This window comes from Lethenteron reissneri, chromosome 3 (genome assembly GCF_015708825.2).
Source record: "Lethenteron reissneri isolate LAM-NWPU_2019-01 chromosome 3, ASM1570882v1, whole genome shotgun sequence".
Taxonomy (NCBI): Eukaryota; Metazoa; Chordata; class Hyperoartia; order Petromyzontiformes; family Petromyzontidae; genus Lethenteron; species Lethenteron reissneri.
Genome location: NC_083781.1, coordinates 9,222,179 through 9,236,622, shown reverse-complemented (window position 1 = coordinate 9,236,622; position 14,444 = coordinate 9,222,179). Strand labels below are relative to the sequence as shown.

General features: G+C 55.7%; 1 protein-coding gene across 1 annotated transcript; it reads right to left on the bottom strand.

Moving 5' to 3' along the window:
• Nucleotides 1-800: 800 nt before the first annotated feature.
• Nucleotides 801-14,160, bottom strand: ALG1 (ALG1 chitobiosyldiphosphodolichol beta-mannosyltransferase). Its single transcript, XM_061557854.1, has 13 exons — nucleotides 13,334-14,160; nucleotides 11,067-11,144; nucleotides 10,102-10,208; nucleotides 8,966-9,114; nucleotides 8,602-8,691; nucleotides 7,987-8,115; nucleotides 6,242-6,354; nucleotides 5,054-5,092; nucleotides 4,536-4,595; nucleotides 3,983-4,093; nucleotides 3,254-3,368; nucleotides 2,548-2,623; nucleotides 801-2,386 (listed from the first exon to the last, which is right to left on the bottom strand). The coding sequence occupies exons 1-13, from the start codon at nucleotides 13,569-13,571 to the stop codon at nucleotides 2,255-2,257; spliced, it is 1,437 nt and encodes a 478-aa protein (XP_061413838.1). The 5' UTR covers nucleotides 13,572-14,160; the 3' UTR covers nucleotides 801-2,254.
• Between the last annotated feature and the right edge of the window lie 284 nt (nucleotides 14,161-14,444).

Sequence of the window (14,444 nt, the reverse complement as noted above, 5' to 3'; positions counted from 1 at the left end):
TGGCTATGCACGTGGCAGTCTGTGATCCTGCACTCCGGAGGCAAGTGAGAAGTTGGTGGATCACCGCACAGATGATGCGGAACCCCCTTCTCGTCGGCGTCGACGAGGCGCCGTGCCTTGGCTCGCCAGCGTAGGGCGGTGCAAGTGGACTAATTGCCATCGGTTTCCATCTGTACGGAGGTGGAGCGTTGGCCCCTCGCGTGCGTGAATTTTCTCCGGGTGTTTCTGGTTTCCTCCCACCTGGCTGAACAATGATTGGTTGAAAAGATATGAAAAAAAATTAACCCGTAAAAACAAAGTTTTTCACTATAAATCCTTTATATGCGTGGCATCGGGGCAGCTAGAGTCCTCTCGTCCTCTGGCTTGAGATGGCTGCCACCTATGGGTCAGATGATTGTCTGGCAGCATTAAACAATTGGTAATTAAATATTTAAAAAAATTCCCTAAACAGTGTAAAATTTTGGAAAAATTTTTTTCACGAAAATGCATTGTCACGCACAACGAGTCTGTGTGCAAAATGTCAGCTCGATTGGATCACGGGAAGTGGGTTAAAAAACGACCGGAAGATTTGCACGGTCGCAAGCAAGCACGCAAGCAAGCAAGCGAACTTAATATAAAGGATTTAAAAAATGCAGAACCCTCCTGAAAGAGATTCCCTACGACTCAGCGTGGCTCTCCTGGATACATAAAGTGAAATATAAGGGTTGTTGACAAAGGCCTGCAAATTGTAACTATTGTTGTTGAGCCACCACCCATGTTTCTCAGAAACCTCGATAAAAACCATTCAGGACGATGTGAGCCATGATAATTACTTCCATCACTGGAATTAAATGTATCCGCAACATGAAATTGATTAACCACTTTTAGTCCCTAATTTGGGTTTCTAAGAGCCTTTTTAATTATTGAGTGTTCAGGCTTTTGTCAAATATGATGTGAAAAAAGTCAGATTTTAAAATATAATGCCAACGATTGTGGGCCCTTTTCCCCGTCACACGGCAGACTCCTCACACGAGCATCGCAGCGATGTTCTGCTCAAAGTAACTCCGAGGTGGTTACTCCATCCGTTCACATCCATCCGAGTCCGGAGTATCAATTCCACATTTCTCTGGCAGGGGCAAGTCTATCAATCATACTCGCGCCTGTTTACTTAGAGGTCCAGCTCAGTTTCAGTCACCAATTGCCATCAATGTCACACACAATCACAAATTCATTACAGGCACCATGGAGTTAATGGGCATATGTGCCACGAGGTGGGTTTGGTTTCCCAGACGAGAAACGTCTTTGAGTGGAAAGCCCTCCCTTATTCAAGCTTTTCCATTTAACAAATAAAGTGGCCCAGGTCAGACGATGGTCTGACTGGTTTGACTCAGTCCCAAACGATATGGGGGTTGGATGCGTGGGGATCTAGGCCTTGCCTCGACCCATCACGAAGAGCTTGCAGGAAGACTTGTAGTTGGACACTCAACGTCCCAAGGTTCACATTCTGCTGTATTTTACAATAGTGTAACAACATCATGGCTACTGTACAGTATTTATAAACAACAACATGGGGTGGTTCCACCACAATCATAGTCCATCATTGGGCACCAATATTCCATCGGCATTTGTTTTAAGCGGCAAGTCTTGGGCGGGTTTCAACGTCTCCGTCTCATCAGCGGCGTGTGGCCGGGTCATCGATCGTGAATTGGCTGCTGCTGGCTGTTGAAGGTATGAGGCCCTCCTTTATAACCCGAACCCCGTTTAGTGCAGGAACACAATATTCGCAACCGTAAACAAACATGTATTTACGCATTAACGGTCAACACCTGATGTACCACGAAGACCGGAAGAGGAAACGGCCCGCAGGTGTAGACGTGACTCATCGCAAACAGGTCCCCATTGAGCATCCTGATAAAAACACCCAGCGGTAATGACCGCACAAATGTGGGAAAGCCATTAGGCACAATCCTACTCCCGTCACGGCGACCCCCAACTTCGCCAGTTCCATTTCACTCTCGCTGCTCCGTCAGTTGTCATTGGTCCATTGGACATCGCCAGTGGACCCAATCCAACTTCTCCGGTCTTGCGGCCACGACATGAGCCTCCTTGCATGCCAGTCGTCCGCAGCACCCCTGGAATAAACTCGGCGGTGCGACGGAGAGACGGTGCGATGGAGGGGCCGTGCTGGACTTTGGCAGGCTCGGCAGTGGTGTTCCCGAACGCGGCGTGGCCGGAACCTAGCACAGCCGGAACGCTGCCATCGCAGCACTGGCGATCACGGCGCCAGCAGCACGGGCAGGACCACCCGCGTCCAGTTCTCACGCCACCGCTGCTGCTGCCAGACGCGCAGGCGGGCGCGGAAACGAGCCAGCTGGTGCCGTTGGTCGGCAGGCCCAGCCAACAGCATCTGCACACAAGCGACACGAAGACAAAGATCCCCTGTGTGTAACCTCAAGAGATGAAACCGAGCAGCGTACGTGTGCTGCCTGGGGGCCACTTGACAAAGGCCTCTGGGGCGGGCAGTGCGAGTGGAGCAGAGGGCTCCCCCCAGTGGTTGCCGTGAGTCACCTCCAGCTGCTGGGCGAGTTCCCGCGAGTCTGAGAAGACGAGTCCGTTCTCCCCGTGCTGCACCAGCTCGTGCAGGCTGCCACCGGCGCGCACACAAGCAGAGGAATAAAGCCCGTCAGCAATTGGCCGAAAAACATCTTGATGTATAGAGAAGCGCAGAGCTCGGGCAACTGTTGGCTGCTCCCCCTTCCCCGTTAGGTCGGTTCCTCCTCGGCAGTCGTGGGAGGTAATGGCGTGACCCACAACACAATGGATACAAACCATGGGAGAGAAGTGGCACAGTGGATGGCAACACTGCACTATGAACCCAGTGGCCACGGTTAAATTCCCACTTAAGGCCAACATCAGTGAGGAACATCTGAACTGGTCCGGGCCCCCCTTAGCGAGTTGTACGCAGCCATGCTAATCAGATATACTAACGCAGTGTAAAACATCACCACTGTGGAGACAAAGGTAGCAAGGTGTGGTGTATTTCCCTTCCCCCAAAACCCCCTCCCACCCCCTTCCCCCCCCATGCACGCTCCGCCAAAATGCCACCCCTCAACACACTCCACAACCCACCGCCACACACCCCACCACACACCCGCCACCAGCAAGCACACCATGCTTGCCCTGCATAGATAGGGCGCTACTCGCCCACCCGCAGGCCTTGCCCCAACAGGCTGTGTGGGCCACACTGAAGGGCGGCTCCCTGAATGCGGCTCACCACGGGAAGGAGACGGCACACACGGGCAGGCAGCAGCCAAACATGTCCACCACCTTCATGGGCAGGTCGAGCCCACTCGAAGACTTGTGCAGGCACACCCCGAGGTCGGCCGCCCCTACATGTCACACACACACAAAGGTCTCCCGTGTAGCCTTAACAGACTGTCGGGGCAAGTGCTGTTGGGCGAGCAGCACCACCTATGAAGGCCGGCACGGCACACGAGGGGGCTGCGGGTGGCCAGCAACCATGCCCGGCCCGCCTTTGTCTCCCCAGTGGCGATGTTTACGTATCGCACCGGGGACTCATTTGAGGCCGAGTCGACCTAGGAAAGACCCAGGACCGGTTCAGATAATCGTCAGTGGTGTTGGCGGTGAGCGGGAATCGAATTACTGGTCGCCAGCTTCGGAGCGCTGTGCACTCACCGCTACACTCACCGCTACACCACTACACTCACCGCTACACTCACCGCTACTCACCGCCACACAATGATAATCGCCGTTCCCCACTAAGTGGCGCCGACGTCACCACGTCAGACTAAACACCGCCACCATCTAGGTCCCACCATCACAAACCACCACTCTCCAGGTAACAACAATAGCACCACCCCCATCACCACTGCCTCAACCACCGCCCCCCCCGCCGGCGAGCCTCCGGCTGGTGCCAGGCGCGGTGCAGCAGCAGCAGGAGCAGCAGCAGCTGCAGCAGCAGCAGCAGCAGTAGGCCTCTCACCGAGCAGCCGGGGGTAGTCCTCGGCCTGGAGCCAGGGCGTGCAGAACGAGACGTGGCGCAGGTGGAGAGACGCCATCTCAGCCTCGTAGCGGCTCTTCAGCGGCCCGCGGCCTGCACCGCCGCACGCACGCACGCAGACAAACGGCCCCAACCCACACGGCCTTCAGCGTGCTGTTGGGCCAAGTCTCCACTCCGGTGCCCACCGATTTTCGACGCGAGGGGACGCCGCGCGTTTGAAGCGATCGGGTTTGGCGGCACGATGGGGGAGTTTGCGCGTTCGTGCGCTGTCGGGGGTGGGGTCGGGGGAGGGCCGCCAGTGGCCTGCGAACCTTGCAGTCAACAACTCCGATCTACTCGGTGCACGGAGAACTTCCTTCGCAACGTTAGCGGCCAACCGCGCCAATCGGAGGTGCGAATTATTGCTCACATTTTTTTCAATTTTGACAATTATTTCCTCGACCCGTGCCAAGACGGCGGGGGTTCGTCGGAGTGGGATGGGGGTGGGGGGTGAGGTTAGTGTGGGGTGGATGGAGGGGGTGGTTGGCGGACGCACCTGTGATGACACAGAGCAGCGCGGGGAGGGGCGTCCCTTCTGACTTCCTGCGGTCGTAGTCTGTGTTGGGGAGGGGGGGAGGTGGTGGACAGAAAACAAAAATCAGATTCACAAACGCTCTCCATCCAGCAGTGGATCGGCAAAAAGGGCTGCAGGTGTGTAAGGGGAGCAGTGGCACAGTGGTTTGAACCGGTCCTGGGCATCCCCTAGGGCGACTCAGCCTCAAATTAGTACCTGGTGCGGCGTAAACACATCATCACTGGGGAGACAAAGGCGGTTGGGCGTGGTGCTGGCCACGCACCCCATCGTGTGCCGTGCGGGCCTTCATAGGTGCTACTCGCTAACAGCACTTGCCCCAACAGTCAGTTGCAGGCGATACGGTGGGAAGGGTCTTTGTCTTTGCGAGCGTGCGCGCACGTGTGTGTGCACGTGTGTGCGCACGTGTGTGCGCACGTGTGTGTGTTTGTGCACGTGTGTGTGCACGTGTGTGTGCACGTGTGTGCGTTCCCAGGCCTTACCTTCCAGCGCTTTGAGCAGGATGGAGAAATCTTCATCCTCTGCGCGATCGAAGGTGCCGTGGATCAAAACGGAAACATCGCAACGACGACAACGAGAGAGAGAGCGAGAGAGAGCGAGAGAGAGAGCGAGAGAGAGAGAGCGAGTGTCACTCCTCGTCACCGCAACCACACCCAGGTGTTCGCTTCCAGGCCCCGAGAGTTTGGAGTTTTTGCTCGGGATTATTTTTTTTTCAAAGTCGAAAACTGCACAGTCCGCGATAAAACGAGGCCCGATTATGATTTAAACACGTTCGTCAACACCACTGTGTGGCCTCTAAAAGGAAACGTGTATACCAGGCAACGTTTCGGGCAATGGCCTTCATTGGTGCTCGCTAACAGCACTTGCCCCAACAGTCTGTTAAGGCTATACGGGGGATCTTTGTCCGACGCCAACAGCGGCGCAATCGGCATGAAAAACGTTCAGGCTCAACACAAAGGCCTCCCCTGCCTTCCCCCCCACCGTATAGCCTTCACAGACTTTTGGGGCAAGGGTCGTTTGCTAGCACCTAACCCTGGCGCGTGTGGTTAGCAGCATTGTCTTGTGTGGTCGAGAGAATTTGTGTCTACACGACAGCGGTGGGTGACCGGGCTGGCGTGGCTAGGATTGGGCTGGTGTAGCTAGGATTGGGCTGGTGTGGCTAGGATTGGACTGGCGTGGCTAGGATTGGGCTGGTGTGGCTGGGATTGGGCTGGCGTGGCTGGGATTGGGCTGGTGTGGCTAGGATTGGGCTGGTGTGGCTGGGATTGGGCTGGCGTGGCTAGGATTGGGCTGGTGTGGCTAGGATTGGGCTGGTGTGGCTGGGATTGGGCTGGCGTGGCTAGGATTGGGCTGGTGTGGCTAGGATTGGACTGGCGTGGCTAGGATTGGGCTGGTGTGGCTGGGATTGGGCTGGCGTGGCTGGGATTGGGCTGGTGTGGCTAGGATTGGGCTGGTGTGGCTGGGATTGGGCTGGCGTGGCTAGGATTGGGCTGGCGTGGCTGGGATTGGGCTGGTGTGGCTAGGATTGGGCTGGCGTGGCTGGGATTGGGATGCCGTGGCTGGGATTGGGATGGCGTGGCTGGGATTGGGCTGGCGTGGCTGGGATTGGGCTGGCGTGGCTGGGATTGGGCTGGCGTGGCTAGGATGGCCAGGCCGTGCGTGGTACGTGCCGGTCCAGCTGGTGCTGCTAACGAGGAGCGCCGGGCCGTCAGGGAGGCGCCGCGTGCCGTCCACGCTGCGCTCGGTGAGTGCAGTCAGCTCCACGCCAGGCTCACTCCGCATCCTGCCATGCACACAGCAACCGCCGGTCACCACTCACCACTGTCACCACTCACCACTGTCACCACTCACCAACCACCACGTTCCACACTCACCACAGTCACCACTCACCACTGTCACCACTCACCACTCACCAACCACCACGTTCCACACTCACCACTCACCACTCACCACGATCACCACTCACCACGTTCCACAGTCACCACTGTCACCACTCACCACTCACCAACCACCACGTTCCACACTCACCACTCACCACTGTCACCACTCACCACGTTCCACAGTCACCACTCACCACTGTCACCACTCACCACTCACCACAGTCACCACTCACCACCCACCAGCCGTGCCACGGTCACCGCTCACCACTGAATGATTGATCGCGAGCAAAGGTGTCTGGGGTTGGCGAGGAGGGATAACGAGCGGGTGAGTCACGGCGGCGAGGGGGGGGGGGGCCGCGCTCGTTAGGGCCGCCCGGGCGCTCTCATCAAAGACGTGGGGTGGGGGGGTGGGGGGGTGGGGGGGTGGGGGGGTCGGGGGCGCCTCGGGGGGCGGGGGGATCACAAGGGCTCACAAAGGCAAAGATCCCCCGTATAGCCTTCGCAGACTGTTGGGGCAAGTGCTGTCCACGAGCAGCACCTACGAAGCTGAGGGGCTGGGTGGCTTTACCCCATACCCGGCCGCCTTTGTCTTCCCAGCGGCGATGTTTACACGTCGCGCCAGGTACTCATTTGAGGCTAAGTCGACCTAGAGGAGGCTCAGCACCAGTTCAGATTTTCGTCACTGGCGTTGGTGGCCGTGAGCGGGAACCAAACTCGGCTCGCCGGGTTCGTAGCGCAACGCGCCGACCACCGCGGTGACGTCACCACGGTGCTTGTGCCAGGCTAGGTGCACTTTGAGGCCACGTCCAAGTGTCGAAGGCTCTCTGGAGGTCACGGGGCAGACCCCGGTGGCATGCGTTGACCGGCTCAGATGACCGGCGGATGCACCAGCTGTGCTCCCCGTTGTGCCGCCTCGCTGCGTTTTGGCGTGACCACGAGTGTAGAGTGGATAGGGGAGTGAGGCGGAGGAGTAGAGGGAGGGAGAGGAGGTGAGTGAGGAAGAGGAAGTGAGTGGGGGGGAGGTGGGGGTGGGAGAGTGAGGTGGGTGGGTGAGTGAGGTGGGTGGGTGAGTGAGGTGGGTGAGCGAGAAGAGTGAGGATGAGGTGAGTGAGGGGGAGGTGGTGGTGGGTGAGTGAGGTGGGTGGGTGGGTGAGTGAGGTGGGTGGGTGAGGAGGAGGAGGTGAGGAGGAGGAGGTGAGGAGGAGGTGAGTGAGTGAGTGAGTAAGAGGAGGAGGAGGAGGAGGAGGAAGTGAGGAGGAGGAGGTGAGGAGGTGAGTGAGGAGGAGGTGAGTGAGGAGGAGGTGAGCGTGTTACTGTGAGGAGGAGGTGGTGAGTGAGAAGAGAGAGGAGGTGAGGAGGAGAAGGAGGTGAGGAGGAGGAAGTGAGGAGGAGGAGGTGAGTGTGTTACTGTGAGGAGGAGGAGGTGAGCGTGTTACTGTGAGGAGGAGGTGAGCGTGCTACTGTGAGGAGGAGGAGGTGAGTGAGGAGGTGAGCGTGTTACTGTGAGGAGGAGGTGAGTGAGGTGAGTGTGTTACTGTGAGGAGGAGGAGGAGGGGGGTGCGAAGGCGGCGTGCTGCAGGCCCAGGCGGGTGAGCAGCTCGTGCTGCTCGTGCAGCGCCGTCTCGCGGAAGGCCTCCGCAGGACGGTCGTGCAGCGCCACCGCCCTGCGCACCGCACGCCACGCGGGTCGGGGAGGGGCGGTCACAGCGTGCGCTCGTGTGCGTGCCGCGTGCGATGGAGGCGGCACGTGTTGCGCGTGCGGTATGTGCGCGGTTGTGGGTGCGTGGCGGTACGTGTGTGTGTGTGGGGAGCGGGAGTGTAGTGGTTAGCGCGCTGCGCTATGAACCTGGCGACCCGGGTTCGATTTCTGCTCATGGCCAACACCAGTGGCGATTATCTGAACTGGTCCCGGGCCTCCCCTAGATCGACTCAGCCTCAAACGAGTACCTGGTGCGGTGTGTAAACATCGCCAGTGGGGAGACAAAGGCGGTCGGGCGTGGTGCTGGCCACCCACCCCCTCGTGTACCGTTCCGGCCTTTGTAGGTGCTCGTTAACAGCACTTGCCCCTACAGTCTGTTAAGGCTATATGAGGGATCTTTATCTTTGTCTTTGTGTGTGTGAGATGGGGGCGGTGCGCAAGCGGCACTCACTGCACGCCCCACGTCTTCTCCAAGTCGTGCCGCATTGCGGAGGTCACGCAGAGGTGCGCATCGGCCAGCCGCCCCGCACGGCCCTCGTACCTGGGGGGGGGAGGGCATGGGCAGGCGGGGGGCATGGACAAGCCAAAAGTGATCAATAGGTTTAAATAAAAAACAGCGCTCAAAGGAAGCGTCGTCTCTCTGCGCCAACCGATGGTGTCATTACACGAGACGTCATCTCGTGTGGCTTAACGCATTATAAAAACGATGTTATTGACAGTTAAAATACTTCCAAGGACACGTTTTTGAAAGCGTTAACAAGAATCCACGGCCCACGCACGCACGATTTTTCTTTGGCGTTTGTAGCAGATCGTACCATCTCGCCACCCGCACGAGGGGGTGCTCCCCCCCCAAGCTCAGCCCCATGATGGTATAGCCGTAGTTGTGCCAGTCGACGGCAAGGCGGGCACCACGCACGCGGCAGCAGAACCACGACACCGCCATGGCCGGCAGCCCCGGGGGATTCTGGGAGAAGGTGAAGAGGGGGCGGTGGCGGTGAAAATATCACCCGTGAAACGGCAGCAGCAGACACACACACATACCGCAAACTAAACTATTTAAACTTAACGACGAAACTATAATTTTACCAGGTAAAGCCCCACTGAGCTACGTAGCACTTTGACCCGGCCGCAAATGACAGGTCAACGAAGTGGCTTGTCGCGTGGACATTTACAGCAGCCAAATACTCTTAGACGCATGTTGATTCTCAACGTGGGGGGAAAAACCGAAGGACCCTGGGGGAAAAATCCCCGCCACCACGGGGAGAACATGCAAACTCCAAATATAGAGGCGTCGGGGGTCTGGATCGAACCCACGACCTCCGGCAACATCTAGCCACCGCAGCAGTTGAAGGAGCAGATGCGGTAGCAGCAGCAGCATGGCCATCATACGACACGCATGAGGCAGTGCGACACTTTGTCACTTGGCCTGCTACAGAGAGTAATGTTCTTCCCGTGACCGTGAAACCCATCTACTTAATTCTCATTTTGCCAAATCAAGGGATGTGTTTTTCGTGTCGTCAGTGGTGACCCAGGTCACCCTTGCAAATGGGGCTCCTGTCCCGGTCTCTTTTTGAGTTCTCGCTCTGGTTAAACAAAAAATCGACAACTCTGGCTTCATCACGGGTTGACTTAAACCCGGATTCGAACCCAGACCCTTGGCGGTGCGGGGCCTGACGCTCTGGCCTCCGTGCCACAGGTCCACCTCCACCTCCTCCCCACCACACACACACCTGTGCCGACTGCCTGTCAAAGTGCTGTTAGTGAGCACCTATTAAGGCCGGCACGGCGCACGAGGAGGTCGTGTGGCCAGCCTGCGTCTCCTCGGTTCGGCTGCTCGCACACCGCACCAAGTACTGTACTCATTTAAGGCCGAGCCGACCTAGGGGAGACCCAAGACCGCAACCAATATTTTTTTACTGGAGGAATCCAATGAGCTATAAAGCTGCTTCACCTGCAGCAGGAGCCACTGGGGCCGTGGTTCGTGCAGCAGCAGGGTGCACGCCAGCTGCAGGGCCTGGAGCAGGACCTTGCTGACGTAGCGTAGCAGGCGGGGTCCGACTAGCAACAACAACAACAACAACCACAACAACCACAACAACCATATCGTCAACAACAATAGTGCGGTCGTCACCGCGTGCCGTTTGGCACCACAATGTCCGACGTTTCCGCTCCACGTACTGGGAGCTTCTTCAGAAAGCAAAAGACCTAAATGGCACAGAACTACGCCGTACCGCCATCAACGACTGCAGGTCTAGAGCACCACAGCATCAGTGTTGTACTGGGAAGAAACTCCTGGTTACACTACTCCATAGGGGATTATTGTGTCCGTCCGTCGTGCAGGGAGGGGCTGGGTGGGGATGGGCTGGGTGGGTGGTGCTGGGTGGGTAGGGTCTGGGGAGGGGCTGGGTGGGGAGGGTGGAGTTGGGTGGGGAGAGGCTGGTCACCCCGTGGTGCCCTTATAAAACTCAACGTTTAACCTACTCACGCCGGCTTGTGCCCGCCCTCACAGTCGGGCATATTTGCGGAATAGACCACGCCGCCGTTGACCCTGGCCATTGACCGAGCAACCCAACGTTCCTACCAGCTCCCTCCGCAGAGATGTGTTTAACAATGACAACCCTGACCCCGAATGCATTGTTGGGGTAAGTGCTGTCAGCGAACACCTACAAAGGCTGGCAGGGCACACGAGGCGAGGGCGCGAGCACCACGCCTCGCCACATTCATAGACTCCACAGTGCTGATGTTTACACACCGCACCAGGTACTCATTTGAGGCCGAGTCGACCTAGGGGAGGCCCAGAACCGGTTCAGATAATATAATCGTCACCGGTGTTGGCCGTGAGCAGGAATCGAACTCGGATGCCCGGGTTCGTAGCGCAGAGTAGCCTAACCGCTGCACCACCGCTCCCTCACACACCTGGGCAACCCATCCTCTCGCGCAGGTAGACAATGCTGATTCGCTCATTCTCCAGGAGATGCTGGGCAGGCTTGGCTCCTGGAAGACGCAGACACGTGACAAGCAAACTCAGGGTCATTGTGCGTAGCAATTTTCAAAAAATGCCACGCAAACTCCAAAATCGAGAAATTCACGGGTCATTTTAAAATTTGGCAAAACAATAAGTGGCACCATACAGAGTGGCACAATGGCGATCAAGGTCACTCTGCAATTGAGACTCAACCTGGTCTCAGGAGTTCTCACCCGGCTAACCAAAATCAACCTGACACCTGGGTGTGTAAACGCGAGTGTGCGCAGGTGAGGGTAGAAGTGTGTGTGCTGAACCGGGCCTGGGACTCCCCTAGGTCGACTCAGCATCAAATGAGTACCCGGTGCGGTGTGTAAACATCGCCGCTGTGGGAGACAAAACGGCGGCAGCGGCCGGGCGTGGTGCTGGCCACCCACCCCCTCGTGTGCCGTGCCGGCCTTCATAGGTGCTACTCGCTAACCTGCACTTGCCCCGACAGTCTGTGAAGGCTACACGGGGGATCTTTGTCTTTGTGTGCGCGCGTGCACCGGGGTGACGAGTGGGGCGTGCCACGGCTGGTGCGTCTGGCAGTCAACTCGGACAAGCCGATGATGGCACCTGTGTCTGTCCCGTGTGACCTCGCGCGAGCAGAGAGCCTTCCACACTTCCACGTGATGGCCTCAATCTCCACGATAAAAATTTTGAAGTGGCGAAGGGCGGTTGTTGTTGTGCGAGACCAAAATGTCTAGGACTTTGACAGACCGGGCAAGATTTGGGGTGCGTCTTAAACATGGCAACCGCTTATCATCAGTGCCTACATTACTAGAGACCAATTCGGACCTTATTGGTCACTCCCTGTCCCATATAAATCTCAACGTCTATCCTACAAAGTTCCATCACAAGGGAGAAACACAAACTAATACACAAACAAATATTATGTTTCCCGTATTAAAACGGCCGTACACCGTAATGACCTGAAAATTCAATTCCTCTGTACAAGAATACGGGGGGGGGGGGGGGGGGTTGATAATGTATGCACTGTCCTTGAAGTTGATTGGTCCACACCCGAGACAGCTTTCCTTAGAACCTAGTCTCACATGGGTTGGACTAGATGACGCCAAAAGGCGCACAACTCAAAGACAATTCACCATCAGAGTATGAGAGCTCAGGGTAAGCATTTACACCATTGGAACCTCATTTGCCAGTAAAACATATAATTGGTTTTTTTACCCTTTTATCTGGCAACAAAACCGACACCTTTTTTACAAGGAGTCATGTTTGCATAGACCACAATACCTGCAGACATAATGCAAACAAAAAACATAACTCTGATAATGTGTGCACTGTCCTCGAAGTTGATTGGTCCACACCCGAGACAGCTTTCTTAGAGGCTAGTCTCACATGGGTTGGACCAGATGACGCCAAAAGGCGCACAACTCAAAGACAATGCACCATCAGAGTATGAGAGCTCGGGGTAAGCATTTACACCATTGGAACCTCATTTGCCAGTAAAAAATATGATAATTGTTTTTTTTACCCTTCTATCTGGCAACAAAACTGACACCTTTTTTACAAGGAGTCATGTTTGCATAGACCACAATACCTGCAGTCGTAATGCAAACAAAAAACACAACTCTGATAATGTATGCATTGTCCTTGAAGTTTATTGGTCCACACCCGAGACAGCTTTCCTTAGAGCCTAGTCTCACATGGGTTGGACCAGATGATGCCAAAAGGCGCACAACTCAAAGACAATGCACCATCAGAGTATGAGAGCTCGGGGTAAGCATTTACACCATTGGAACCTCATTTGCCAGTAAAAAATATAATTGTTTTTTTTACCCTTTTATCTGGCAACAAAACTGACACCTTTTTTACAAGGAGTCATGTTCGCATAGACCACAATACCTGCAGTCATAATGCAAACAAAAAACATAACTCTGATAATGTATGCATTGTCCTTGAAGTTGATTGGTCCACACCCGAGACAGCTTTCCTTAGAGCCTAGTCTCACATGGGTGTTGGACCAGATGACGCCAAATGGCACCATCAGAGTATGAGAGCTCAGGGTAAAGCATTTACACCATTGAAAAAAACAATTATCATATTTTTTTTACTGGCAAATGAGGTTCCAATGGTGTAAAAGCTTCGCGTCTTTTAATCCGGTACCCCCCCCCCCCCCTCGCTGTTGCTTAAACAGATACGCAAACTCGTCAGTCACCTCTGTAGCCGAGTAGTCGAACCTGGAAGCCGTGCTCCGCTAGGGAGAGCGCGTGGTAAGTCATGCGGGGACTGCGACCCACGTCCCCCAGCACGAGGACGCACACGAGGGGGGGGGACCCGGGCCCCACGGCCACTCGGGACCCGCTACGAACCACGGCCACCAACACCGCCACCATCAGCAGCAGCACCGCCGCCAGCGCCGCCGCGAGGAGGAGGAGGATAACCCCCCCGTCCATTGCCGAGAGAGGGAGAGCAGCGAATCCTGCACCGCTACCACCACCTGCTGATGGATGCTGCTGATGATGCTGATGCTGCTGATGATGCTGCTGATGATGATGCTGATGATGCTTCTGATGTTGATGGTGCTGCTGGCGATGATGATGCGGCTGGTGATGATGTTGCTTCTGATGATGCTGCTTCTGATGATGCTGCTGATGTTGATGGTGCGGCTGGTGATGATGATGCTTCTGATGTTGATGCTGCTGTTGATGCTGCTGCTGATACTGAGCCTGCCGATGAGGATGTTGATTCTGCTGTATCCGCTGTTATCGATTACACTGTTGCCGCTATTGCTTTTACTCTTGCTTATAAATCTCAACGTTCACCCTACAAAGTCCCATCACAAGGAAGAAATACAAACAAATTGACAATCATTTTTTTGCCCGTATTGAAACGGCTGTACGCGGTATAGACCTGAAGACCCCCCCCCCCTGTAAAAGAAGACTGTACGGAGTAACCCGTATTGGTTGACAGGTATGCTAATGCTGATATTGATTATATTGCTGCTGCTGCAGCTTCTTCCTGATCAGCTGCTCGCCTCCACGTGTCGCGCCGCCGCTTCCGCCTTCTCTACGGGAGCCCGAGCGCCCAGCTGTTGGGAGGGATTTAAAAAAAAAACGCGATTTAAAAATACAGGCGTCGGGGTGTAATCCACGTGGACATCACGGACAGTAAATATTTCAAGAGCCGCAAAAGCAATGCGGTGAATATGAGACGCGTTCGCTCCTGAATAAAATCACGTGGTCCGAAGCAATAAATCAATTTTAAAGAAATACTAGCATACGACGTTTCGATTGCAACACAAGCAATCATGATGATGTATTTAATTT

Bases quoted from the DNA above. Each gene is read 5' to 3' on its own strand.
- ALG1 (XM_061557854.1), bottom strand. From the start codon at position 13,571: ATGGACGGGGGGGTTATCCTCCTCCTCCTCGCGGCGGCGCTGGCGGCG. The intron at 9,115-10,101 runs GTGAAGCAGCTT...ACCTTCTCCCAG, and splicing joins CCCAGTGGCTCCTGCTGCAG to AATCCCCCGGGGCTGCCGGC. The intron at 3,369-3,982 runs GTGAGAGGCCTA...TGTGACATGTAG, and splicing joins GGACTACCCCCGGCTGCTCG to GGGCGGCCGACCTCGGGGTG.